General features: G+C 35.4%; 5 protein-coding genes across 5 annotated transcripts; 3 read left to right on the forward strand and 2 right to left on the reverse strand.

Annotated features, from left to right (window-relative positions):
- The first annotated feature begins 985 nt into the window (after positions 1-985).
- Positions 986-5,609, forward strand: LOC110714016 (pentatricopeptide repeat-containing protein At2g46050, mitochondrial-like). Its single transcript, XM_021892473.1, has one exon. It carries the CDS (start codon positions 1,087-1,089, stop codon positions 2,857-2,859), a length of 1,773 nt encoding a protein of 590 aa, XP_021748165.1. The 5' UTR covers positions 986-1,086; the 3' UTR covers positions 2,860-5,609.
- Positions 5,610-5,771: 162 nt separating this feature from the next.
- LOC110714017 (calmodulin-binding receptor-like cytoplasmic kinase 2) lies at positions 5,772-8,435 on the forward strand. The gene is made up of 6 exons (XM_021892474.1): positions 5,772-6,227; positions 6,585-6,808; positions 6,912-7,080; positions 7,167-7,256; positions 7,382-7,683; positions 7,981-8,435. Exons 1-6 carry the CDS (start codon positions 5,978-5,980, stop codon positions 8,257-8,259), a joined length of 1,314 nt encoding a protein of 437 aa, XP_021748166.1. The 5' UTR covers positions 5,772-5,977; the 3' UTR covers positions 8,260-8,435.
- Positions 8,363-15,881, reverse strand: LOC110714015. The gene is made up of 14 exons (XM_021892471.1): positions 15,247-15,881; positions 14,664-14,722; positions 14,170-14,278; positions 13,923-14,032; positions 13,756-13,824; positions 12,377-12,994; positions 11,251-11,783; positions 11,051-11,115; positions 10,521-10,600; positions 10,215-10,319; positions 9,563-9,702; positions 9,354-9,482; positions 9,065-9,217; positions 8,363-8,957 (listed from the first exon to the last, which is right to left on the reverse strand). The coding sequence occupies exons 1-14, from the start codon at positions 15,404-15,406 to the stop codon at positions 8,810-8,812; spliced, it is 2,478 nt and encodes an 825-aa protein (XP_021748163.1). The 5' UTR covers positions 15,407-15,881; the 3' UTR covers positions 8,363-8,809.
- Positions 15,882-17,590: 1,709 nt separating this feature from the next.
- On the reverse strand, positions 17,591-22,536 carry LOC110714018 (syntaxin-71-like). The gene is made up of 8 exons (XM_021892475.1): positions 22,080-22,536; positions 21,117-21,282; positions 20,786-20,871; positions 20,216-20,284; positions 20,094-20,138; positions 19,647-19,709; positions 19,411-19,487; positions 17,591-18,039 (listed from the first exon to the last, which is right to left on the reverse strand). Exons 1-8 carry the CDS (start codon positions 22,359-22,361, stop codon positions 18,027-18,029), a joined length of 801 nt encoding a protein of 266 aa, XP_021748167.1. The 5' UTR covers positions 22,362-22,536; the 3' UTR covers positions 17,591-18,026.
- A 2,304-nt stretch (positions 22,537-24,840) lies between these two features.
- LOC110714345 lies at positions 24,841-25,320 on the forward strand. Its single transcript, XM_021892850.1, has one exon. It carries the CDS (start codon positions 24,841-24,843, stop codon positions 25,318-25,320), a length of 480 nt encoding a protein of 159 aa, XP_021748542.1.
- The last annotated feature ends 765 nt before the right edge of the window (positions 25,321-26,085 follow it).

A 26,085-nucleotide genomic window follows, 5' to 3' on the forward strand; every position in this document is an offset into this window, starting at 1 on the left:
AAATTATGGTTAATATTCATTAGTGAAACGAATTTAACAAGATCCCCACTTAGATATTTTTTATATACATTATTGCCAAAAGAGAAAAAAAAATATATAAAATAAAAAATAGTCATGTAAACCCTAAAAAAGATAATAAAAAGAGCAGAAAAAAGGATAAAAGATGGTTTAAGAATGTAAGTGAAAATGAGGAAATAACCAAAAGGTAACCTTGCCATGAAGAAATCCACATATCCTTATTTACAAGTTCACACAATCTATTCAATTGTCATTAGCTATTCATGTCAGTTTAGCACACAAACACATAATGTGAATCAACACACCACATAAACTCATCTTAAGGTACATGAAAACCATATTTGCATATGACGAGTTGAAATTATTAAATATAAATTACACGTTTTTGACACTGATCGTCATACAATTGATTTGTTATGCTTCATTAAATCTATTAATATATAGGGTTGCATAAATCATTCACAAACCTTGTACGCAAAAGGTAATGTAAGCTAATGAGATATAAATCGACACACATTTGTGCATTGCACAAGCTTGATAGCTACTTACCATGAACAATTAATTAAAACCAGTCAACCCTAAACACGAAACCTATTAAACCCAAACACGTTACTAATTCAACATCCAATATTTTGCCAATATATATCATCAAATTTCATAATTTAATTATATAACCTTATCGCTTGTTCATTAGGAATTGGATATACATTTCATGTTAATCATTAATACCTTCTTAATTTACTAAACTTAATTGTCATCAGATGCTCATTAAAACGACATTTATTGACTGCTTTGGAATCTTTGAACTACTTGCATTAAACTTTATAATAACAATTATCATATTATAATTTTATTTTTGAAGAAATATCGTATTATAATTTTTATATACTTTGATTGCCTTTTAATATACTTTAATTCAAAAAATAGACAAATATGATACTCCAAAACCCATTTTAAGATTTATACCTTTACATTTTCAGAAAGCAACCCACAGATTCTTTGGCGGTTAAAATTTCTTAATTTCCCGCCATTTTTTTTTCTAACTGTCATTTTCATCGCGATTAATCTATGATTTCCAAGTGTCGTCCCCCTTCAATCTACACCGTTCATTTCAAAATTCCGTTAATTTTACCGTTTGTACGATCTTTCTCTAATGCTGGGAATTCAAGACTCGGTGTTTTGATGCCTGAACATGAGTCAACTCGTTCTTTTTGTTCTTTGGCGCTTAAATTGTCTGCAATTTATGGGTATTTTTGTGAAGTGAAGCAGATTCATTCACATGTAATAAAGTTAGGGTTTTATAAAGGGTTGTATATGCAAAATCAAATTTTACATGGTTATGTGAAATGTGGGGAGTTTTGTGATGCTGTCAAACTGTTTGATGAAATGCCTGAGAGAAATGTTGTGTCGTGGAATACGATGATTAGTGGGGTTGTTTTCAGGGTGGGATTGGGGTTTTGTTACTTTAGGAGAATGTTGTTGGAAATGGTGAGACCGGATTCTACTACGATGAATGCCTTGATTCGTTCGAATGTTGTATTGGGTGACCTTGCAATTGGTAGACAGTTGCACGGTTTTGCTAAGAAAATTGGATTGAGTTTGGATTGTTATGTGGGTAGTGCCATTGTTGATCTATATGGAAGATTCGGGTTAGTTAATGATGCGCGATTTGTGTTTGATGAGATGGAGATGAGGGACTTGGTTTCGTGGAATGTGATGGTTTCTGCATACAAAATGAATGGTTTGGTGGAGGAAGCAATCAGGGTTTTTAGATCAATGCAGGTAAAAGGAATTCGAGGGGATGAGTTTACTTTCACTAGTCTTTTGAGTGCTTGTAACTTGGGTGGATGTCGTGAATTATGCAAACAAATTCAGGGACTTGTTATCAAATTATCATTTGATTTGGATCTGCAAGTGGCTACTGCTCTTATTGATATGTATGTGAAGAATGGAAGTGTAAAAGATGCTAGAAAGCTGTTTGATGGGATGGTTTTCCGAAATCTTGTTTCTTGGAACACAATGATTGTAGGTTATGGACAGCAAGGTTATGGTAAGGAGGCTATGAAACTTTTCGCAGAATTGTTCAGGAGAAATATTAAACCAGATGAACTTACTTTAGCTAGCATCGTTAGCTCATGTGGCAATCTAGCAGCCTTTAGTGAAACCACTCAAATACATGCTTATGCTATGAGTCTTGGGTTTGATGGCTATTTATCAGTTGCTAATTCTTTAATAGTCGCATACTCTAACTGTGGCAACCTAGCAAGTGCCTCTCTATGTTTCACTTCCATATCAGAACCAGATTTAATTACTTGGACATCAATTATCAGTGCTCATGCATTTCATGGCCATGCTGAGCAAAGCGTTGAGATCTTTGAGATGATGCTATCAAGTGGTCTAAGGCCGGATAATATATCCTTTCTTGGGATACTTACAGCATGCTGCCATGGTGGTCTCATAAGAGAGGGACTTGATTACTTTAAATTAATGGCCACTGACTATAATATTACACCAAGCTCAGAGCATTATGCTTGTCTTGTCGACCTCCTAGGGCGTGCTGGTCTCATAGAAGAGGCTTCCAGCATTTTGAGCACTAAAACTTTTTCCCTTGAGTTAAACGCACTAGGAGCATTAGTTCGAGCCTTTAAAGCTCATGGATATTTTAAATTAGCAGAATGGGCTGCTGGAAAGCTCTTTGAACTAGAGCCTAGAAACCCTGTAAATTACACTCTTATGTCAAACATGTATGCATCTGTTGGCCAATGGCATGATGCAGCCAGCGTTCGCAAGATGATGAAGCAGAAATGTAATCCTAAATTACCTGGATGTAGTTGGATTTAAAAGTGCAGGAAAGGTTTTCACATCTCTGCTGTTGATACATGAAGTGTACTATGTCTATATGCTTGCCATGTGGAGCCGAGCAGGCTAATGAAATATGATGCAATTGTTGGTCTGCGCTTACGAGACAGGAGTCATCTTTTTATATAATGTTCAGGAAGCAGAAACCAATCGTAATTTCTTGCTTGGGCAGTAAGTCTGGACTCTGAAACTTCTCCAAGATCTAAATGAGAGACCAAAGTGTATTAACGTAGTTTGAGGTATGGACTCATCATAATTTCAAACCTAATTTGTTCTATATCTTATTTCATGTTGATCTTGATTATTTACATCTTCTAAGGAATGAATGATACATACATACATACATACATACATACACAAGATACCTAAAACATGCAAGTTCTTAACATCACTGATAGTTTTACTGACTGAATCACTAGTCCATGACAATATAAATTCTACATAGTGTTGCTTGACTTCTTACATCGACTAGCATCCTAGTTTTTCTATGTCTCATCACCACGTTAGGAAATAGAGTATGGTTTTAAACAGCTGTGCACTTGTGGAAAAATTGTGAATTTCCATATGCTATTATACAAACACAAAGCCAAATAATACAAATATATAGTAAGCCTGTTAAGGTATTAGGCAGGTCCAGTATATTGGTAAAAACTTAGGCCTGCCTTCTCTGAAATCCCTCCCTTACATGACAATATTTACGAAATGCAAAACCCAATATGAATAAACATGTTAGCCACCCAATCTAGCATGCAACTATCAAATTGACAAATAATATTCTTAGAAACAGGTGTAATATTAGTTGAAGCTGGATCATGGAAGAAAGAAAAATGCTTTCATAGTTTTACTATGAAGCACTAACTGATGATCAGTTAGCCATTTAGCCGGACTCTAAAAAACCATCATTTCTGAGATCTATGTTCTGTCATACTAGATTTCTTACTACCTTTGGAGGGGGCTACTCTTCTTTTTTGTCGATGGAGCCGCTTCCTGATACTATCCTATTGACCTATTCATATTATTTTGCCTTTTTCTTATTATTGCGGTCTATGATTGCCTCTATACATGGTTTAATGAGAAAGAGGACATGAATCATCAATGTGTACATGATGTGGACCTCAGAACTAAATGCCAAGGTTTGCTGGGTAATCACATCAAAGTAATTATCTCAACTCAGATCATTACCCATGGAAAGGATCCATGAATTAACAAATGTAAACTTTTTCTATCTTTTTGAGTAGATTGTGAGTCACCCTGCATAACCAACACTGATTTTTAACTGGTAACTAACTTGATGGTATATATCTCTCCCTTTTCTTTACTGTATTTTTACTTGTCGTTGATGCTACTATAATTAGTAAAATAAACGGGTGATAGTATTAGTAAAACATAAGTTATTGTTCTTCTAAATTTTTTTTACAGTTTATTCTTGATTGTTATAATGAGCATGATTGTTACTTTGTTAGTATGAGTTCGTGACCAGTTACTGATTAGAGTATAAATTATGAAAACTGATTTTGATATTGAATACATACTCGAAGTTAATCCTTCGAATAGTCATATAAATAATTTTACACGACATATTTCCTTTTTTGGGATGAGAATAATACATGTATTATGTAGCATAATGTTGCACATTTAATTAATGACCACTATTTCTGATTCATAAACTACTGTCTGTGAATGAACATGCCACCAAACTATGTACGGAACAGTACAAAACCATTATAAAATGGAACTGTAGCAGATCTTTGCTATGCTAACCTTGGAATTTGACATAATCTTGCTTAAGTATGCTTTTTTAGCGCGTTCTTGTTATATGGAGTACTTAATTAATATGAGGGGTTGGTGGTGGGGGTTGGATCTGACAAATGAGCAGCTTGCCAATGAATTATCTGCACAATTTGAAGTTTTGAGAAGGATCTGAAGTGCATTATATGTTATACTTAACGTGTACGGAATATTGATAGAGATGCTAAAAGCCTAAAACATTACTTTAAAAATAATTACTGTATACAGGCAAGAAAACTTGTTTTTTCAGTTCATATTATTGTTTCAGTACAATCCCTTTCTTGGTGGTCCATTTATGTTTTTTCTTTAGTCATCTTTTTAGTCTAGTAATCAGATCAAATCATTACTCTCTATTATTATTAAAAAGAAAATTCAAAAATATATTACAGCACTTTTCGAAAATCTGTTGTATCTTAAAAAGTCTGTTGGACATCCTGAGAATATTTCAGGAATAGTAGTAGGGTTAGTAGTGTTGCCAAAAAAAAAAGTGAGAAAATTATTTCAGAAATATTAGTAGGGTTAGAAGTGTTACAGTAGGGATGCAAATTGCAATAGAGACATTGAAATTATTTTATATCATCAATTACTCATTATTTTTGCCTAAGAAATACTCACTTAATGTGGCAAATGAAAAGTACTAGGTTATTTTACAATGAGATCTTAATTTTGAATGTTCTTATCCTCATGATATTGGCTATAAGGCCGCTTTTATCCAAATAAATAGAAAGATACAAGATAAGATAAAGCGGTAAAATATACGTGGTTTTATTCTTAACACGATAAGATATATGTCATCTTAGCTACTTACACCTAAGTGATTTTAGAGTGAGACTTATATATACTTTGTATATACAGCTGATTCGATCTAGTATATCGAAAACATAGGAAATTATGGTTTCCCTTGGCTTATAATTTATACGGACTGGCATTATACCAGTCTTCTGAGCTAGGCACCAAAATATATACTTCGTATATAATAAAAACAAAAACTCTTAGCTTTGGATCATATTATGATTCTGAAATTTAAGAATTGACAATAAAATTTTCTAGACCATACATTTGTTGTGCATGAATATAGGTGTATGTCCTTTACTGTAATGTTAATGTCTCATTAATTTAAAAATGCTAGCTTAAGTGAGTCACTGGACCCAAACCGTTGAAATATCCAAGTCTTTCTTTCTCTGTTTTTCTCTGTCTCACTCAATCCTCACAAGAAGCAATGTGTACTTGTCTAAGACCCGCCATTATCTACCCCAACCCGATTTCTTCTCTCCCTTTTTCTTTCTTTGGTATTCAACAATAATTCTCAGGTATGAAGAAAATTGGAAGTAGTAAGGAGAGGAGCTCTGAAAAGGCAATAAGACCTGAGGCTCTGTCTCGGCCCTCTGTTTCCGACACCGCCATTGTCTGTTCCAAGAGTCGTCAGAAATCAGGGAATCCTGTTAAGTATGCTGCAAAAGCCGTTGCCGGAGTTATTATTGATTGTTTTACGCCTCCAGAGGATGAAAATCCTTCTAACTATCGAAAACAGCGTAGTTTCCAGCAGTTAAAGTCATCTTCAGGTAATTCTGAACCTTTTCTTTTTTTGCTACTCACTAGTTTACTTACAGTAAGAGGGTCTTGATTAATTTAGCGAATTTGGAATCAATCTTTTGATTAATGAGTTAAGTTTTTATTTTTTTTACACCAATGGAGAAGACAGGAAAATTTACAGTGACATTGAAGATTAGTAGTTGATTCAATGTATCTCTTGATATTATAGTTGAAGATTATGTAGAAAATTCAAATTTTCTGTTCTGAACTCTAAACACTTAATATACTGGTATGGTAGAACTCATTCTCATAATATAAAAATGCTTGCTTTGGTATTTGACAGTGATTGTGTCAGATTCTGATCTATGAAGTTGCTTGATTTTCAGTTTCATCTGGTACGAGTGACAGTGAGAAGAAACATGGTTCAATTCAATCATTCCGTCTAAGTATGGAGGGTGACCTTGGAAATGACAAGTTTACCTTGTCACAAATATACAAGGCAACAAGGAATTTCTCCCCTTCCCTTAGGCTTGGTCAAGGAGGTTTTGGGACTGTGTATAGAGGAACACTGGATGATGGCACCCTTGTTGCTGTGAAACGTGCCAAAAGGGTATGCAGGAAGATCAGAATGTCATTTCGTTCAATCTATATCGTTGTAACTCATGTTCTTTGAGTCTGCATTTTTTTTCCTTGACATGTTTCTGTTTTGCCAGAACGATCATGGTAAACATTTGGGAACAGAATTCCAAACTGAGATCCAAACACTAGCTCAGGTGGACCATTTGAACTTGGTGAGGTGTTATGGATATCTGGAGGAGAATAATGAGAGAATCCTTGTTGTTGAGTATGTTCCTAACGGAACTCTCAGAGAACACTTGGACTGTAAGTCCTCTTTTCCACTTGAGCACTTTTCGTAAGAAAATTCAGAGCTCAATAGCGTATAATGCAATACTGAATTATTAATGCAGGTATGCGCGGTGAGGTTTTAAGTATGGCTACAAGACTTGACATTGCAATTGATGTTGCTCATGCTATTACTTATCTTCACATGTACACAGGTATAAATATCCCTACTGTTTTATTCTTAAAAAGAGGAAAAAGGAAGTATGATACGAGCAAGTATTTGTAGCTCTTGAGTATGAATATCTGGTTTACTTGATTAAAACTTTAAATTTGGTTGCAGATAATCCTATTATTCATAGGGATATCAAATCTTCAAACATTCTTCTGACAGAACGTTGTAGAGCAAAGGTGGCCGACTTTGGCTTTGCCCGGCTAGCAGCAGACAGAGACTCCGGTTGCACTCACGTGTCTACTCAAGTTAAAGGCACTGCTGGGTACTTAGACCCAGAATACCTTCAGACCTACCAACTCACTGAGAAGAGCGATGTATATTCCTTTGGTGTATTGTTGGTGGAACTGATGACCGGAAGGCGTCCTATTGAAAATAAACGCATGATGAAAGAGCGGATTACATCAAGATGGGTATGCCTTAATCTCCTCTGCTTGTTTTATTTTGGATTTCATGACTCTTAAGACTTCATTTAATAAGGAAAAATAAGTTCATTTACGTGTTTTGAATATTGGATGAGCTAAACTGCAAAAGTGTCATGCAATTGTTCAGTTTTGAAGCCCTCCCTACTAGTCCTTACCTAAGAAACTTTCAACTTTGTTTGTAGGGTTATATCACATTGGGTTTCCCTTGCTTTAGTTTTAAAAGAGGAGCAAAAATTTGCATTTTTTATAAAATTTACTCTGTTGATTGATAATGTGTGAGTGTAGGCCATAATGAAGTTCACAGAAGGAGATGCAAGATCAACGCTTGATCCGAAACTAGAAGCAACCACATCAAATATCACTGCATTAGAAAAGATTCTTGAACTGGCCTTAATATGTCTAGCTCCACAACGTAAGAATCGGCCAATTATGCTGAGATGCGCAGAGATACTCTGGAGCATACGCAAGGACTTCAGAGAGCTATCAGCTTCAGACGCCTGCTCTCTCTCTCCCAGCATGCGCAGAAGTGACTCAGTAGGAGAAGTCATACTTGCAACAATATGACAAGCTACTTTATTCTTAGAATTTTAAGCACATATTTTTGCCCCTGCAAATATTTTTGGTTGTTTATGAAAGATATGTACATCAGTGTATAAAACAGAAAAGATGAATTTCATAAACGAGCTGTATTGATACTTACACCATTTAAGTGTTAGTTACATGAGATTCAAAGGATAAAACCATTCTTTTTTCAACCTAGAAATGTACATGAGCAACTAGAGAAAGACAACTACCATTACAAAGAGAAAATCTTTGATTTTCCCTTGAATAAATACAGAGTTTCCATCCTTCAGTGTGATCAATGTACTATATCAATGATATTGTATTTAATCCCACATTATGTATAAGTGCACTCTATATAGTCTACCCACATTGATACTGAAGATCTATCTCAGAAACAGGTACGATAATGTAGAAATCTTTTCTCAGTAGAGACCTCTATTCCTTTTAATGTGCCACGTATCTACTATCTACATGAAAGATGGAGCATATCACCCAATCTGTTCAGCTCACTCATAGTCTTTCTAGTAATACCATAATTAACAGCTATACTCTAATCAGCTCCACGGGAACCTGACTCCTGTCGAGTTAATTGGTAGTTTTCAATTTGTGGTCTCCGGTTCTCAGTATTGGTTGCTCTAGGTGTAACCTTTGAGCAAAGAAAGAGAAAAGAAGATGTATATATGCTCACATGCCATAAACTGTAACCCGAAAAAAAAAAATCAGATCAGTTGCCTTCAAAAAGGGTTGAAATTACATTAGCCTTCTTAGTGACTCATATGGAGATTGATAGCATCATAAAGATTACCTATGCCAAATCCAATAATTCTGATAGTTTTCAAGGCTCCAGCTTACAGCAGCCATTGTCAGTGCAACAAAACCAGCCACCAAAAAACCCCAATGAAAACGCTTCAAGAGCATCTTGACAAAATTCTGAAGTGATGTTTTTATGCCGTGCCAACTGAAAAGAAAAAGGCATTAGATTGTACTAGTCAAATATTATATTGCATGACACAGCAAAAATGCTGTTCAACAATTGTATGTATATCCCAGTCCAACAATTGATCAATTTGCAACAATAGTTGTATAGTTATCACCTGTAAAATTCACTCAAACAAAATCCAGCAGGAAATGAAATTGATCTGAGTTTAGTGGATAGCTCAATGAGCCAACCAATAAACAAAAAAGTGGCCCCAATGGCAATTACCAGAACCAAGTTCGAAGACCTGCAGGGATCATCAATTCAGCACAGTTAGTGGGGGAAAAAACTTAAAAGTTCAAGTTTTGCATCAAACTGTACATTTACCTGGTCGCCCCAGTTATGGCCATTAAAGCTGTAACAATTGAAACAACAGCGTGGATAGTCCTTCTCGAAGTTTCAGTGATATCAGCCAAATACACAAATGTGTTCACCACCGCCATAAAAGACAGCCAAAAATCCATGAACTGCATATAGCATGAGGAAATAGTAGTAGTTTAAACAGTTAGGAATATAAAACTAAAAAACATGCATCTAATATGTGCATAACTGCAGGATCACACACGACTGATGCTAAAACCAACTAGACCAGATAGCAAAAGATTGGTACATAAAGACAAATTATACAGAGGGTAAGTCTTAGAATGCGACCGTATAATAAATAATTTATTGAGACTCTAAGAGCCTCCCTTGAAAAAGCAAGAAATCACCTTAATAATAGAAAGATTGATCCCAATAGGACAACAAAACCAAAGACTTATTCAGAAAGGATGGGATCAGTTACATGGAGATCATTTCTACCAACACTGACAAGACCGTTTAATTAGGCCCAAGAATTTATCTTATATGATCATTCACAAAGATCAAATGAGTGCCCCAATATCACAAGTTAATAAGTTATTGCAAAGCCGTCCCAGATATGCTTCATGTCAACATGAGAATTTGATACAAACTACACTAAATAGAGGATAAACAATACCTGTAACACACGAAATGTCAGTGCACACCAGGTACCCACATCACAAGCATGATAAAGTCCACTTGAAATTCCACTCGATGTATAAATAACCCACTCTGCATAAGCCTGCACCAAAAATTTTCCAGTGGATAAGGACCAGAGAGTCCCAGAGACCCAAACGACATCTAGCAAGACACTTGTACACAATGAAAATATGATGTAGAATACAACGGAAAGGTCTGCAACCACCTCTTGAAAAGGATCAGTTTATGTATCTTTAGATTTGCAGGTTCAAGTAAATAAATGTTTATCAAACTCGTTTTTTACCTTATTTCGAAGAGCCCAATATGCAGGAAGAACAGCAGCAACATTAGATGCAACAAGTGAAATTGACTGCCACATGTGCCCTGCATCACTTTTAGTTGCATAAATTAAAATTTTCCTTTGATGAGAGCTAAAATTTTTAAGGAGGAAGAGTATAAAGTATCATTGTGAGTTACTTTCATCACAGAAGAATTACAAGCAAGAATAAAGCTTTTTCCGACATGAAGTAAAAATCAAATCAGGCATCCAGTCACTAGTCAGCAAATTAGATCGATTATGACAAAAGGAACTACATAGTAGATACTGTCTCAACAAAATTACCCTATGTTCTATGCATGCTATATGTGGCTGATATGAAGGCCAATGCATATAGATCGAGACTAGATTCCCTTCTAATTTAACATCATGATTCATGAGCATGAAGAAAACCTTCAGCTTACATGTTTCATAAGACACAAGCAAACAAAATGTATATGTCAAGTAGTTGCACCAAAATGACAGCAGGTAAAGCATGTTATAATCAATAAACATACCTCGACGAGAAATAATTTCTGTACTGCAATCAATGCCCCCATGGGTCCGGTCACAAGCACAGTAGCTGAGGAGTGACATTATACAATAAATAGAATCAATGGTGAATAACATCATAATGAGAACCTAAATTAACTTTCATATATATAAGTAGAGATATTGAGTGGCTGAGCCAACAGAAATGGCAACTAAAACACTACACCTGTATACCGTCAAGCCACTTTCATCCACAAAATTTTGACACGCTCCATGAGGGGTAGAGCATTTCTTGGGACATCTTTCAAGAGAAACAGAAATCATAGTCTTCTCTAAGGATGGACTATTAATGGAATTTAGACGCTTTAAGCCAAAAGTCCAGGTTCCTTCCCTAGCATATAAGACATAGAAATCGACCAACTCTTTGCTAGAATTATATAGAAGGAAAAACATAGAATCATCGCTGCTGTTAATATGGTTTATGTAGTAAAAATCCCATATATCAGCAGATGGAAGCCCCCCATATCTCACATAAATTTCATAACCAGCTTTCTCTTCTGATGTTAGTCTGAAGTGCAAATTTAATCCAGCTGCACCAAGAGGAATGTCAAGAACAAAGTATGTCCAAGTGATATTTCCCAGTGTTGAATTACTGATAAGGGGTGCAAGAGGAAAGTTGGCTGAATTAGAAGACGCGATACCATTCAGGGGTACATAATAAGATTCAAAGGGAACGGATGGATTCTTCCTCAGAACTGTCTGCAGCAAACCCAAATTTGATGCATCAATAAGTTATTCTTTCATGTGAGCTTGCTTACATAAGTCAGCAGGAGAAGTAACCAAAAAAAAAGCTCAGAGCCACAGTATGAAACAAGTATGAGACAGTAGCTAAATAAAGAGAATATGCAACTATAATGACTATATACACAACATCTGTATAATATATATATATATATATATATATATAAAATTAAAAAAATTTTAAAAAAAAGGTGTCCTTTGAAGCAAAGCACTGCTACTGAAATTAAAATAGCATACCTCATTATAAGAGGACATGCAATTACAATAATATTAATTCCATCTATGTGATTAAAACACCAGCTATGAAGTGGGAATAGCAAGAATACAACCAGTTAAGAGTCATATGACTGTTTACAACAGTTGTGAGAGAAATTTTTCCCATCTCAGCCTGTTGTCTCCTAACTTGGACTACTGTTGACACAAATAGCTTTTACACACTAGCACATTTGTTAACCTCACTCTCACAAAGAAAGCATATACTACTAAAGGATAGAATATTCACATATAACCAATAGAGCATACTGCACAGAAATGATCAAACATAATCTAACCTGAAGCGTGTAAATATCTGAAGTACAGTTGAATCCAGCTTTTCCCAAAGGACATTCAGACACCTCCCATGATAGGGAATAGCAAACTCTCGTGCCACTCTCTTGAACCGCATCTAATCCATTAGTCAGATTAATAAGGGCAATAGTGATGAACCAGCGACCTACCTTTGGTGATGGGACAATTAAAGAGCCTTTACTAATGTCACCAGAGAAATCATGCATGGTAGCAAGAGCAATAGTGCCATAGCGAGCATAACACATAATAGCAACTTTCCCAGCTTTATCTGCATTGTTGAATGATGATGTTCTATTTAATTTGACGACTGTGGCTGAAATGGTTAGGCTCTCTACCATTCCAATTATTTCCAAGGAGTAGACTCTGGTTTCATTATCCCCAAGGCAAGAATTTCCAACAGGATCTCTACAGGAAACCACATCTTTTGTAGTCCCATCATTTAAGTCAGCAGCAGATACATTTGGTATAGCATAATCAGGATATGCTTGAGAGCATGAAAGTGCTTTGATACTCTGGTTGCAGAACTGGCCCCACAAGTTTGATGCTATACATCCTTCCACACTCACATTGGCAGAAAAGGAATATGAACTTCCTCTACTAATCTGCACAGCACATCCCAAACCAGAGAATTACCAATAGATTTCCAGGAGTTTTTGTTTCATATATTATTAATTGCAATGAGCACAATATCACTTAAGAAGACATAAACAGAAAACTATGACACTGTCATTGGGACAACATTCTCGAGCAATGGTTGCATAATTTGAGATTTTGAAATACACAGGTCTCCATAGTACATTTTACAGGCGAACCATGTATCGTATGTAGTTAAGTATAAAATCCACATTTTCTATCCATCTCCAGAATCCAGTCTTCATTGCTATTAAACATAATCTAATTTCACTATTTCAGCAGTGATTCTAATCTGTATTAATAATGTTAAGGAGAACTATGTAAGCTAAGCTTCTGCTATGTGCTCATATCCTATTCCCAAAGGCAAGTCCTTTTTCAACTGGCAGGATTGCAATCTGCCACTGAAATCAAGCATGTTTCGCCATGCCAAAATCAGCTGAAATAAAGACGATCTGGATCCATCCCCCTCTCCCCACCCACACACATAGCAAACTAATACATATTGTTAACCCAATAAGTTTTACAATGATATTTTACGTTTTAACCTAAAAAGATACAGCATGCAAGAATGAACGAATCACATCTATAATTAGTCCAAAATCAGTAATGTCCAACAGTTAAAACAAGACCTAAAAGAAAGCAGTGAAAAAAGAAAAAAAAAAAAAAAAACTCCAGCAATAGCGTAGGATAAATTAAACAAGGTTTAGAGCACAAATGATGTATAGTTTACCATCTTTGATTGTGTCCTCATAGCTCCAACACCATTGAAAAGGCCAACATACCAGACACCAGGGGTTATCTGCAAAAATCACTTGAAAGTCAGACCATTGAAGAAATATATATTTCAATGTCACAAGGCGGCTACCAATTTACATCAGCACTAAAAATATTAGGGACCTGTTCATTTGTCCAATTCAAAATTATCCTCTTTTCCAAAGGGTAGCAAAGCTCAACATTTTGTACACTTTCAATGAGTCCAACTGATCCATTAGAAAGTGATCCTAAAACTGCACCATTAAAAGATCACACTTTTCAAAAGGATGAAGAAAATGATATATGTTAGCTCAAAACAAAAGCATAAATAGCTCATTTATGACCGAAATATAAAATAAGAAATCAAAAAACAGACAATAAAGACTATCACCTAAATGATTCAAAGCCTTTTTTGAGGAATCGGGTAGAGGGGGACTTCCAGATCTGAAGCAAATGAGTGGCAGCGTGCTTTTGGAAATTTTTTCCACACTTCCATGACCCTGGTACAAAATTTAAGTCAAAGAAATGTAAAATATAGTGCACAATCCAAATTGACCAACTGAATTCCACGAAATAATAACCCTACCAAAGGCTAATTGCTTGCTCATTTTGAGCTCTTGATGATGAGCATATGAGGAGACAAATGGCCTCATATACCTACTCACTCATACTGTCATAGTTAGAAGTTTATGCTAGGTAATGTGCCTACCTATAGAAGTGGCATTAAAATTTTCAAATTTAATAAATTAAAGGATCATTTTTTTTTTTGACAGCAAAAAGGATAAATTCTTTATGACAGTAATCTGAAGCAAAATTTCCAAAGGGTATCCCCTAAGAGACGAGAATGCGAGCTTGCGTCAGAGCAGACTTACTAATCGTACTTACAAGGTTGACATCTGACTCTAGTCCTATAGACACTGAAGAGAACCATGGCGGCAAATCAACTGCAAGAACGATTACAATTCAATTACTGAATATTAGTCTATTAGATGCTTACTTCTACAATATAATCCACAAATTAATGAACTCTACTAATACTGTAGAAAATAATTTCTTCAACAAACTGAGAGATCATTTAAGCATAAAAAATAATCAAGAACCATAATAACCTCAGCAAAAATCTCTAAATACAGAAAGCTGATAACAATTAACAATAAAGTTTTTGATTTAAATTACAATCCCAACACTTTAAATTATAAAATCATCGTTCCCTTAAAAATTATAAATTTCTACCTAACAATCAATACTAAAAAGAATACTAAAAAGAATACTTTACAAAATACACAACACTCAACAGAAATAATAACTTAACCAATAATTAAACATGAAATATTACAGAACAAACAGCACCCAATAAAGAAATGACAACTATAATGGCTCTAAATTCACACAATCAATAATTAAACAACCAAATTGCATGAAAAAATTAAAACTTTAAAAAGGGTATCCAAAAATCAGAAGAACTAACCTCTAATATAACGCCATTCATAAGGTTTAAGCTTAGTTTGTGGGTAATTAAAGCTGGAAATAGTGAAAGAATTGTGCGGAATTTGGTCCGCAGATGAATAATCAAAGAAACCCAGAAAAAATACAAAACATAAATTCAGAAAATAATGAATTTTCTCCATTTTTCATTGAACTCTGCTCTACAATCAAAAGGGTTTGGGGGAGATTTGTATAAGGGCATTTAGTGAGCTTGTTGCTCATCAATTAATGAAATAAATAAAGTGTGATCGATGTTAATTTGTTGAGAGTAAAATAAAGCACTTTTTCTTATTATTTAACTTTAAATTTTTGTGAGTTGGTTGAATTTTCTATGGGAAAAAAGGAGACCAAAATAAGACGACGAAGAAATGAGGTGGGTTGACCCGGTTTTTCTATTGTTGACGGCTTCGCGCTGGAGAAGGTGACATCATTTTGAGGTTTTTATTTATTTATTTATTTATTTATTTATTTATTTTGAGCAGTTTGTAGTAACATTATTTGAGTTTGGAGATGATGAAAAAAGTGGTGTTTTATGGCAGTAATTCCAAAATTATGAATTTTTTCAATATTTACCCTAGAAAATTGTAACAATAAACCTTTAATTTTTGCAAAAACTAAAGTAAAAACTAAAGCTTCGTGGTAGTTTTCTGTTTTTTATTTTTCAAAATCATATGATACATGTCATATAATGAATTAAAAAATAGTCAAACTTATTAATACCATGATATTTTTAATAACTAACAAAAGAAAAAAGAGGGTGTTAAATACCGCCATCCAAAATGATCAAAACCGCCAACATTTAGTGTGAATTGACAGCCATACCCTTATTACGTCACCACTATCTTCCCTCTTGTCACCAATCATTAACACCTTGACACCACCACCCCAATTGACGACTAACACCACCACCACACTGATCGGCGACGATGACCACCACCACAACCACCCTGACCGGCGACCCACCACATCCCCCTCAAAGATGACCCACCACCTTCCCTCTTTGGTGGAAAGGTGGTGGTTTTTTTTTTTCTGACAACCGTACCAACCGAAGCTCAAAACCGGTTACCGGACACGATAACCGTTTTTGGGCTCCGGTTACCATGGAATCGTTTAAGGTGCAGGGTAACCTCCATGATAACCGGAGCCCAAAACCGGTTACCATGTGTGGTAACCGGAGCCCAAAACCGGTTACCGTGCGCGATAACCGAAGCCCAAAACCGGTTACCATGCGCGATAACCGGTTTTGGGCTCTAGTTACTGCGGTTTTTTGAAATAAAAAAAAAATATATATTAAACTACCACCTTCTCGTCGGCGAGGGAAGGTCATGGGTCGTCATAGAGGAGGGTATGGTGGGTCGTCGATTAGGGTGGTGGTGATCATCGCCGATCGGAAGGGGTTGTGGGTCGCCGAGAGGATAAGGGGTGGTGAAGTAATAAGGGTACGATTGTCCATTCACATCGAATGTTGACGGTAGTGATCATTTTTGTTGGCGGTGTTTAGCAATTCACAAGAAAAATGGAAACACCTTTTTCTTGTTTCCTATTTTTTGTTTTTTGTTTTAAAAAAACTAAAAATTGAAAAGAAAAAACGATGTTAAACAAGCCCTAAAGTACTAAGTGATAGGTTAAAAAACATTAGGTTAATTTGAGAGATACAACAAGATTTTGATTGTGATACAAAATGTATTTGGGTAGAACCATTGGCAAAACTCAACTAACTCATCAAGTCATCCTTATAAATTTGACTTATTTGACAAATAATAAATTTAGATAGTATAATTCAATAAAGTTTAATTTAAGTTTTGACATAATCACATTTTATTTTATTTTTTGAACGGGACATTATCACATATTTGACAATTTCTTGAACTCGGAAAATCTTTTTTTTTTTTTTTTTTTTTTTTGTGACAAAGAATTTTTGTAATTTCTTATAAATGAGTTTTTGTAATTCAGGATGGAGGAAAAGTCAAAAAATGGTTAGAAAGAAAAAAAAAATGTGTCTACTCTCCTCAAGTTTGAACCAACTAACCAAATTATGTCAAATAGAGCAAACTCTTGTTGGGAAAAAAGATAATTTGATATGTGGTTCTCATAATCTCATAATGATGAGAACAAAATTTTGACATAAATTTATGTTTTACTCCATTATACGGAGTAAATTGTAAAGAGGTCCAAAAAAATATAGAAAAGGGATTGTCACTTTCAATTAATTCTTTTATTTTACTGCAAGAAACTGAGAAATATCAATACGAACCTTTAAAAATTTCATCTTTGTCTATGCTCAAAGGTATGACACTGAACAACATTACACTGGTGACAATGTGACATGGTATAAGGTGGAACAACATCATGAATTATATATGACTCGAGTAACATTTTGAAATGCCAAGATTCGAACTAATTTGAAACCGAAAACAGAGCATAGCATAAGATCAAGCAAATTCAAACAAGCAACCTCGAAACAAGTTTACAACCACAACCCGTAAATCACTAAGAAAAACCCTAATTCTAAGAACTTCTACGTGAACCATAATTTACTCCTGAAGTATGCACATGAGTTAAAGCTAAGACTAAGTTATTCACTTATTCTCAGTATTTAATCCTTCAGTAAACTCAAACCTATAATGAATATACAAGTGTACGCATTTTTATACCATAGAAAGGAGATGATATATACTATGTGCATGGCATCATCATGCATTGTGTATAATAGAAAAGCTGGTGGTACGAGTAGTCGAGTATGAACATCTAATAGCATCGAACTCACTTCAGCGCACTGCATTCAGATGTCAGATTCGTCAGCTACAGCTAAATATAAAGAACATACAATATCTGTAGATACTACCAATCTCATCAACCAGTCCAGCCAATGAATATGTTCATTAAAGTTTGCATGTCGCAATCTAAGGATAAACATGGTACTCTGCCTCTGATTTTACAAAACAAGTTTCATACAAAAACTAGAACACATATCTTTCTTTTCATATTGAAAATTTAGGAAGAAATGGAGATATTATGGTAAGAAAAGTAAAATCATGCACATTGTCATGAACATTTTATACAAACAACATACATACTTCGAATTTAATATCATTAACGTCACCTCCAATCAGACATGCGTACTTAAAATATTCTCTTATTCTTCCAATAATGTGGGGTAGGAAATTTAGCAATTGCAACTTGCAACAAAATATACGTGTGACAAGAGGAAGAGATTTCACTTCTATATCACCAAGGCATAATCCTGTCCACCGAGCATTGCCTAGACCCCAATGATGCATAATGGGGGCCAATTGATGTAAAGGGAAAATCATTCCAAAAAAAACTCAAACCCGGATGTAGAGAAAAGGATACCTCAAATAAAGATATCAGAGCCCATAAATTAGCACTATTTAAAAATCCCCCCCTCCCTATAAAATTGGTGCATATATATGTCACATTGTCAAAACTCAAAACCATCATAGAAAAATAAGGGATAAGACATGGAATAAGACAATGTTACTTCAACGGAATTTATTGAAAAGTTAAAAGAGAAGACAATCATAAGCCCCACCAAAGCAAAAGCCAACACCTAAACTTATCCATCTCCAACACCTTAAGGACAACATATTCTGCCATCTAAATTCGTTTTCCCTCCTTATTCTCGAACAAAGAATTATCAACTTACAGCAAAAGCAACCACTTGAAAGAAGATTTAGGAAGAGGTGGTTACTCATATTCAATTAAGTGGGTTTGTTTTTATTATTTAAAATATCACAAGTGAGCACACTATTAAATCACAGAGATTATTACAAATGTAGAAGTTAGTCAGACTCAGAATCATTACTCCAAAGGATCCAAAATTAGAACAAGGGACAACTTTTGTCAGCAAAATGTGAAATTCGCTAGTAATAAAGTGGTCTAATTAAATATCGAAATTTTTTCTTCTTACTGATCAGGTAAACTATTCCACTCCATTTCTTCCCTTTCCCTACCCACTACTCCACTCTTCTCCCATGTGCACTATGCATTAAGCCTTCCAAGGCTGTTTCGTACAGGAGCAATACTTGACCATACTATATTTAAGAACAATGCGATTCGAACAATTATGAAACCGACAACATGATAAGCAACAAAAGTTCTAAATCAAGATAAGAGAGGAACTCACTTATACAAGTAGGCTGCTATTCCCAAAATTATACACAAGAGTATGATGTCGAGGCAGAAGTTGCGACTGGACCTCAGCTGATGATGATCATAAACAGATAAATAAATAAATACATAATTATCGAAAGTATACTTACTATTCATCAAATTTACGGATGACACGAGACATAGTTTAACTTCTAGAACGACTGAAGTACTGAACCCACCAAACATGCCCACAATAGGCAGCCAACATACCTGGGTCAGAGTGTCCTTGAGTCTCACATTGGTATTTTTGAGGTCAGATGTTGCTCTGTCAGCCTAGAATAAAGCCAAAAACAGGACCATAATTAATACAAAGTATAACATTGAGAAACATGAGCAAAGCAAAAGAACATAGAAGTCCAAACATCTATATACTGCAACAGTAATTGAAAATGAGATCATAATTATAGCAAGAAGCGATGTGCAACAGGCTAAGATATTAGATTATTAGAGAACACATAGCATAACTACACAAGGCACGTATGATGTTATAATTCACCATTCACTGCATCAACTGGATACTAACTATCACGTTAATTTTTTATTTTTTTTTTAAGACTAGGTCAGTGGTAAACCTAATAAAGAACATCAGAATACAAGAAACTATTCTGATTCAAAAGAATTGGGATAGAATGAAGTCTGAAGGCATCAAACATTTACCTTCTTATCCATTTCATCCATAAGTGGCTCTTGTCTATCCATTTCCTGCACATTACATAACTCAATTTACTTCTAGTTTCTGATTATTTTAAAGGTCTCAACGAATTATATCGCCAGCAAACCTCATTCATAGCTTGGGCCATATCTTTCAGAGTGTCCAGTCCTTCAGCAATATAATCTAAACCTTCATCCTGTAAAAACTAGAAAAGTTATCAAACAAAGAATCTGTGGATACGCATACATTATCCAAATCATCAGGAAAGTCATAACTACAACCACATAAGATTTACAAACTGTAATACTGTATTGAAAAATAGTGATCCACAAGAAATATTTCAATATTTCATCCTACCATTAGCACAGCACTGTAACTATAATCTACAATTCGAGCTATCTATCAGAAACATATCTAGACAGCCAGTCTACAACCCTGGATTAATAACACATCTATTTGGAGAACATAATCCCCCCCCCCCTCCTCTCAACCCACACAAACATATTTCTTACTGACCTCGTTCCCCCCATGGGACCCCATCATATCACATCAGTTCCAAATAATATCATTGGCTCCCTAAACAAACAAAAGAATCTAACACATAAGAGCACAAGTTTGGAAGCGGATACTTGAATCATCAAGAGTGGGGGGAATGCGATGGTATCTTTAATAAAGATCAGCAGAAGGTAAGACTTGCCTGCTTCATTTTCCGCATTTCATACTCCTGCTGAAACTTAGAAGGCTCCTCACTTTGTTCAAAATACCCAGCACGAGTCCAAGCCTCTACACCAATTTAGCAAAAGCGTCAGCACAATCATAACACTGGAAATATCTACTGTTATAATTTAAGTGTCGTATCACACCATTTCTATCTATAAAGTTAAAGCTTACAAACTTGAAAAAGAAACAAAACCGTATAACTATTATAGGGGCACCCTGGAAGTTATAATTCCCGATCATAAAGGAAACAACCCCCGTAGTAATCTTTAGCAAAACAGCTTCAGCTACATACATGATTAGATGACTACCTGAATGAGTGTCTATTTTAATAGCTGTCATTGAAGTCGAAGCAGTCCATCCACCAGTTTGCTTGGGTACAACTTGAGTGCCATCCGGTATTGACTCAATCCTCTCTTTCAGAGCAGACACTAAATCATTACGAGCTTCAAGCTCCTCCCTCGAAAGTCCTTTCACCTATAAATCATCATCTAAACTAATGAAAAAAAAAACAAACTAACACCACATAAGTAAAAAAAAAAATAGCAACCACCCCACTGCTTCATCAATTCCAAAATACTCTCTTATATTGCCTTTTCTTTTATATTTTCAACAAGTTCCATACTAAGATCTACTACAAGTCTACAACTCTACAAGTATACTCATTTTACATGACCAAAATAATAAGCCATGTTACTCGCACAAAATAGCCAAGTTAGACACTTGGACACACATTATGTCGGACACAAGTACCTGACTCGGAGTAACAATAAACAAAAAAAACTCGTAATTCAATCGTGAAAAGTATTGCAACAACCTTAAATTGTTTAAAACAAGTTGTCACTCACAAATCACAATTACCCACTACTTACAAAATAATCTGAACCAACTTGAGTCTTAGTAATTTTTATAATCTTGTGGTAAATATCAGTAAACTCAAACCAAACCTTATGCTACAATAATTCGATCAATTTACAACAGATCATCCGTTTGATTAACTGAAAAAATTAAACTTTTTCTGTAATTTGATACATAGTTTCTAAAAAAGGTTTAATTTCCCGAAAGTTTGTATCTTTGTATAATTCCTTCAATTTAATTTTTGGCCCTTTCTTAGTACAACTAATTATCTTTAAACCATATCAAAAACAAATCAATAATACAAACAAAACAAATCAATCATGAAAAAAAATAATAATAAAATAACAGAGGAAGAAGGAAATGATTGCGGAATTCATGGGTAGTCAAAATTAGGTCAAAGGAGAGAGAAAACAAACCTTTTTATAAGCTAACTTGTGTAATTTGGGAAGTTCCTCAAGCAAACGAGCCTTAATCCGTCTAACTTCGGCAAAAAGAGCGACAGCAGAAGCCCTATTTTTCTCGGAAGAAGCGGCGTCGGATTTTCCGACGGCAGTGTCGATATTTGACTGAAATTCGGAGTAAAAACGAGCGAAAGCATCTTCGCCGGAAACATCGAATTCGCGGCGTTTGTCGACGTCGTACTTGTCGTACTTGTTGCAAATGGCGTCTACTCTTGTTATTATGTCTACTAAACTCATTTTAATTGGGATTTTGAAGAGAGAGAATTTGGAGAAATGAAAGAAACAAATGTTTTAAGGAATTTATGTAAGAATAAAAAAATGTAAATAAATTAGGAGTTAGTAATAAATAGTTTTGATTAGTGCAAAGTTTAACAAGTGTCGGGGTTAGGGACAGTTTTGTTGTGTTGATGATGATACTCCATACACTCCAATACTCCATCATACTATTGATACTATATTACTATTGTATGTTGTCTTTTTAACTTGGGTTAGTTGGTATGGATGTGATTGAAAAAGTCCTTGATATTCTAAATAATAATGGTGATGTAGGTTCTATTAAAAAAACTCATATTGTTTTAATTTCGAAAAAAAGAAAGAGTGTGAGTCTCTTGTTGATTTTAGACCTATTAGTTTGTGTAATGATATGTATAAGATAGTCACCAAAGTTCTAGCTAATAGATTGAAGCTAGTTCTTCCTTATATTATTCATGAGTCGCAGAGTGGTTTTGTCCCTGGGAGGTTAATCACTGATAATGTGCTGGTTGCGTATGAATGCTTTCATTATTCGAGGAAGAAAAAAACAGGAAAAAAAGGTTTTTTAGGTCTCAAACTTGATATGAGCAAGGCCTATGACAGGGTTGAATGGGTGTTTTTGGAGAAAATGATCGATGTTGAAATTGGGGTTGCCAGATAATTTTGTTCGGTTGATTATGAATTATGTGAGTTCTGCAGAGTTCGATATTCTAGTGAATGGACAGCCGTCAAGATGTTTTAAGCCTAGTAGGGGGCTCAGACAAGGTGACCCTCTATCACCTTTCCTTTTCATCATGTGTGCGAAAGGTTTGTCGACTCTCCTTCGAGATGCCGAGAGTAAGCAGTTGATCCATGGTAAGATTGGTAGGCATGTCAACCCCATTACTCACTTATTTTTTGCGGATGATAGTCTTTTATTTGTGAGAGCGACAGAAGAGGAAGTGGATAATGTGCTTAATATTCTTTCTACATATGAAGTGGCTTCGGGGCAGAAACTTAATATGGACAAGTCGGAAGTGTCTTTTAGCCGAAACATGGAGCAAGAACGGAAAAATATGCTTCAGATGAAGTTATCTTTTAAGGTTGTCTAAGGACATGACAAGTATCTTGGGTTACCGACTTATATTGGTAGTTCAAAGAAGCAAGTGTTCCAAAATACTCAGGATCGTGTCTGGAAAAAACTAAAAGGGTGGAAAGAGCATTTTCTTTCACAAGCAGGTAGGGAAGTGCTAATTAAATCAATTGCACAGGCTATTCCAACATATGCTATGCAATGTTTCCTCATTCCGATGAGCATTTTGAATGCAATTGAAAAATTGTATCGACAATTTTTTTGGGGGCAAAAGGCGGAAGAAAGGAAAATGTGTTGGATTGCATGGGAAAAGTTGTATATTTTCAAGAAGGAAGGGGGTCTTGGCTTTCGAAACATGAAGAATTTTAACAAGGCTCTCTTAGCTAAGCAAGCATGGCGGATTATTTCTAATGAAAACTCTTTTGCGGCAAGGGTGTTGAAAGGAAAGTATTTTCCCCATTCTGATTTTTTCAACGCCAAGGTATCTCCTAATTCCAGCTATACGTGGAGATCAATCTTGGGTGCTAGGGATTTACTTGAGAAGGGTGTTACAAAATCTGTCGGCAATGGAGCCTCAGTCCGTATTTGGTATGACCCGTGGGTGCCAAATCTTCCTGCTTTTAAGGTAATTTCGACCCAACCCCCGAGTGTTGATGTGCCTTATTATGTTCGTGACCTATGGGTTGATAACTCATGGAATTATCAGTTGCTCCTTGATCATTTCAATGCTGTGGAGATGCAGGAAATATGTAATTTGCCAATCCCTATTCATGCTAGAGCCGACTCATGGATGTGGCATTACACTAAAGACGGACAATACTCTGTGAGAAGTGCATATAATCTGATCACTCTGGAACAGAAAAATGAGAAGCCTTCCACTTCGGCTTCAAATTGCAGTTTCGACTGGAATGTGGTGTGGAATGCTGAGTTGCCACCCAAGATTAAGAATTTTGCGTGGAGGGCTGTGAAAGGGGCAGTTGGTGCTCGTGAAACACTGGTGAGAAGAGGTATGCAGCTTGATCCAATTTGTCCTGTGTGTGGGGAAGAAAGTGAGAGTGTGCTGCATATGCTTGCTTTTTGTAAAGAGGCGAGGCTTCTTTGGTACTTGTCCTCGCTGCGACTGGAGGTTGGTAATTTTGTTGGGGATACGTTTGGTGATTGGTGTGTGTCTGTGCGTGAGAAACATAAAGACTCGCTATGGTGGAATGTCTTTTGGAGCTTAGTATGGGGAATTTGGCTTAGGAGGAACGCATGGTGTTTTGATGGATGGAAAAAGGAAGGTAATGAGGTAATTCGTAAGGCTGTTGGCTTGATTGGGGACTTTGAAAGTGCTCAAGGAACCTGTTGGTGAATGTTGCTCAACCGAGACAGAATGTCAAGTGGTGCGCACCAATGCAAGGGGTGATCAAGATCAACTCTGATGCTTCCGTCCCAAAGTCGAGCAATGTGGGATTGGGGGGAATTATGCGTGATGCTTTGGGTGAAGTTGTGGCTGCTATGTGCTTGCGGGTAGATGGTCAGTTTGGGGCTGATATTGCTGAAGCTCTTGCGATGAGACATGCTCTATGTATTGCTATAGAGTCGGGGTTTCGCAGAGTATGTGTGGAGACTGATTGCCTCAAACTTCATAGCTATGTCTCGAAAGGGAATGCTCCTCCTACAGAATTTGGCTCGATTGTTCACGACATTCTGCACATTGCCAAAGGCTGCCAGTCTTGCTCTTTCACTTTTGTAAAAAGAAGTGGTAACCGAGTAGCTCATGAACTAGCTAAATTGGCTCTTTCTTTTGATAGTCTTAGAGTTTGGCTTGAAGAAGTTCCTGGTTGCATTGCTGAATTTGTATTGGCTGACTTAAGCCCATTGAGTAATTAATAAAATTTCAGCCCTGTTCTCGTCAAAAAAAAAAAAAAAAAAAAAAACAAAACAAAACAAAACTTGGGTTAGTTGGGTAGTGGTTACGTAACAGCGTAGTGCCTTATAAGAGATTAAGCGGTTAAAATTTAAATCACTTAAATATTGCTCATAGTTTCACATGTATTGAAACCTAGAATGTTAAACATTATAGATTATACTGTCCAAAAAAAAAAAAAAAAAAAACATTATAGATTTATTAAATTGAAATTCTATTTTTAGCATGGTCATGTCCAAGCGTTACGATGTTGCTGATATTAGATTCAATGCTTACTTGTGAGTCTTCTAGATTTATGTGGTAAATTAAAGGGCATGTGCAAAGATTTCTACATCTATAACCTATATACGTAGTATAAATATGATGAGGTTTTGTTAAAAAGCATAAACAATTACAAATAAAGCGTAATACAATATAAATATGTATAGACACAAGCTATGAATTGTTCATATATATAATAGGTTCAGATATACATAATTTTTTTTTTTCTTCTTATAATCTATTCTATACATTTAACAGTATCACATTACAATTTACAGTCAAGTGCTTTGCTTGTTGACCAACTCTTTATCCATCAGAATCATAAAGGATTTAAATAGTCTTGATTCTCGTAGTTATTATGCTCACACTTTACAATTTTCAAGAGTAAATTAAATGCTTATATGTAGCCCTTAGGGCTATGTATATCATTTTCCTTATATTTAAAATCAATTTTCATAACATGTTTA

The sequence above is a fragment of the Chenopodium quinoa genome, unplaced genomic scaffold (assembly GCF_001683475.1).
Source record: "Chenopodium quinoa cultivar QQ74 unplaced genomic scaffold, ASM168347v1, whole genome shotgun sequence".
In the NCBI taxonomy this organism is placed as follows: domain Eukaryota; kingdom Viridiplantae; phylum Streptophyta; class Magnoliopsida; order Caryophyllales; family Amaranthaceae; genus Chenopodium; species Chenopodium quinoa.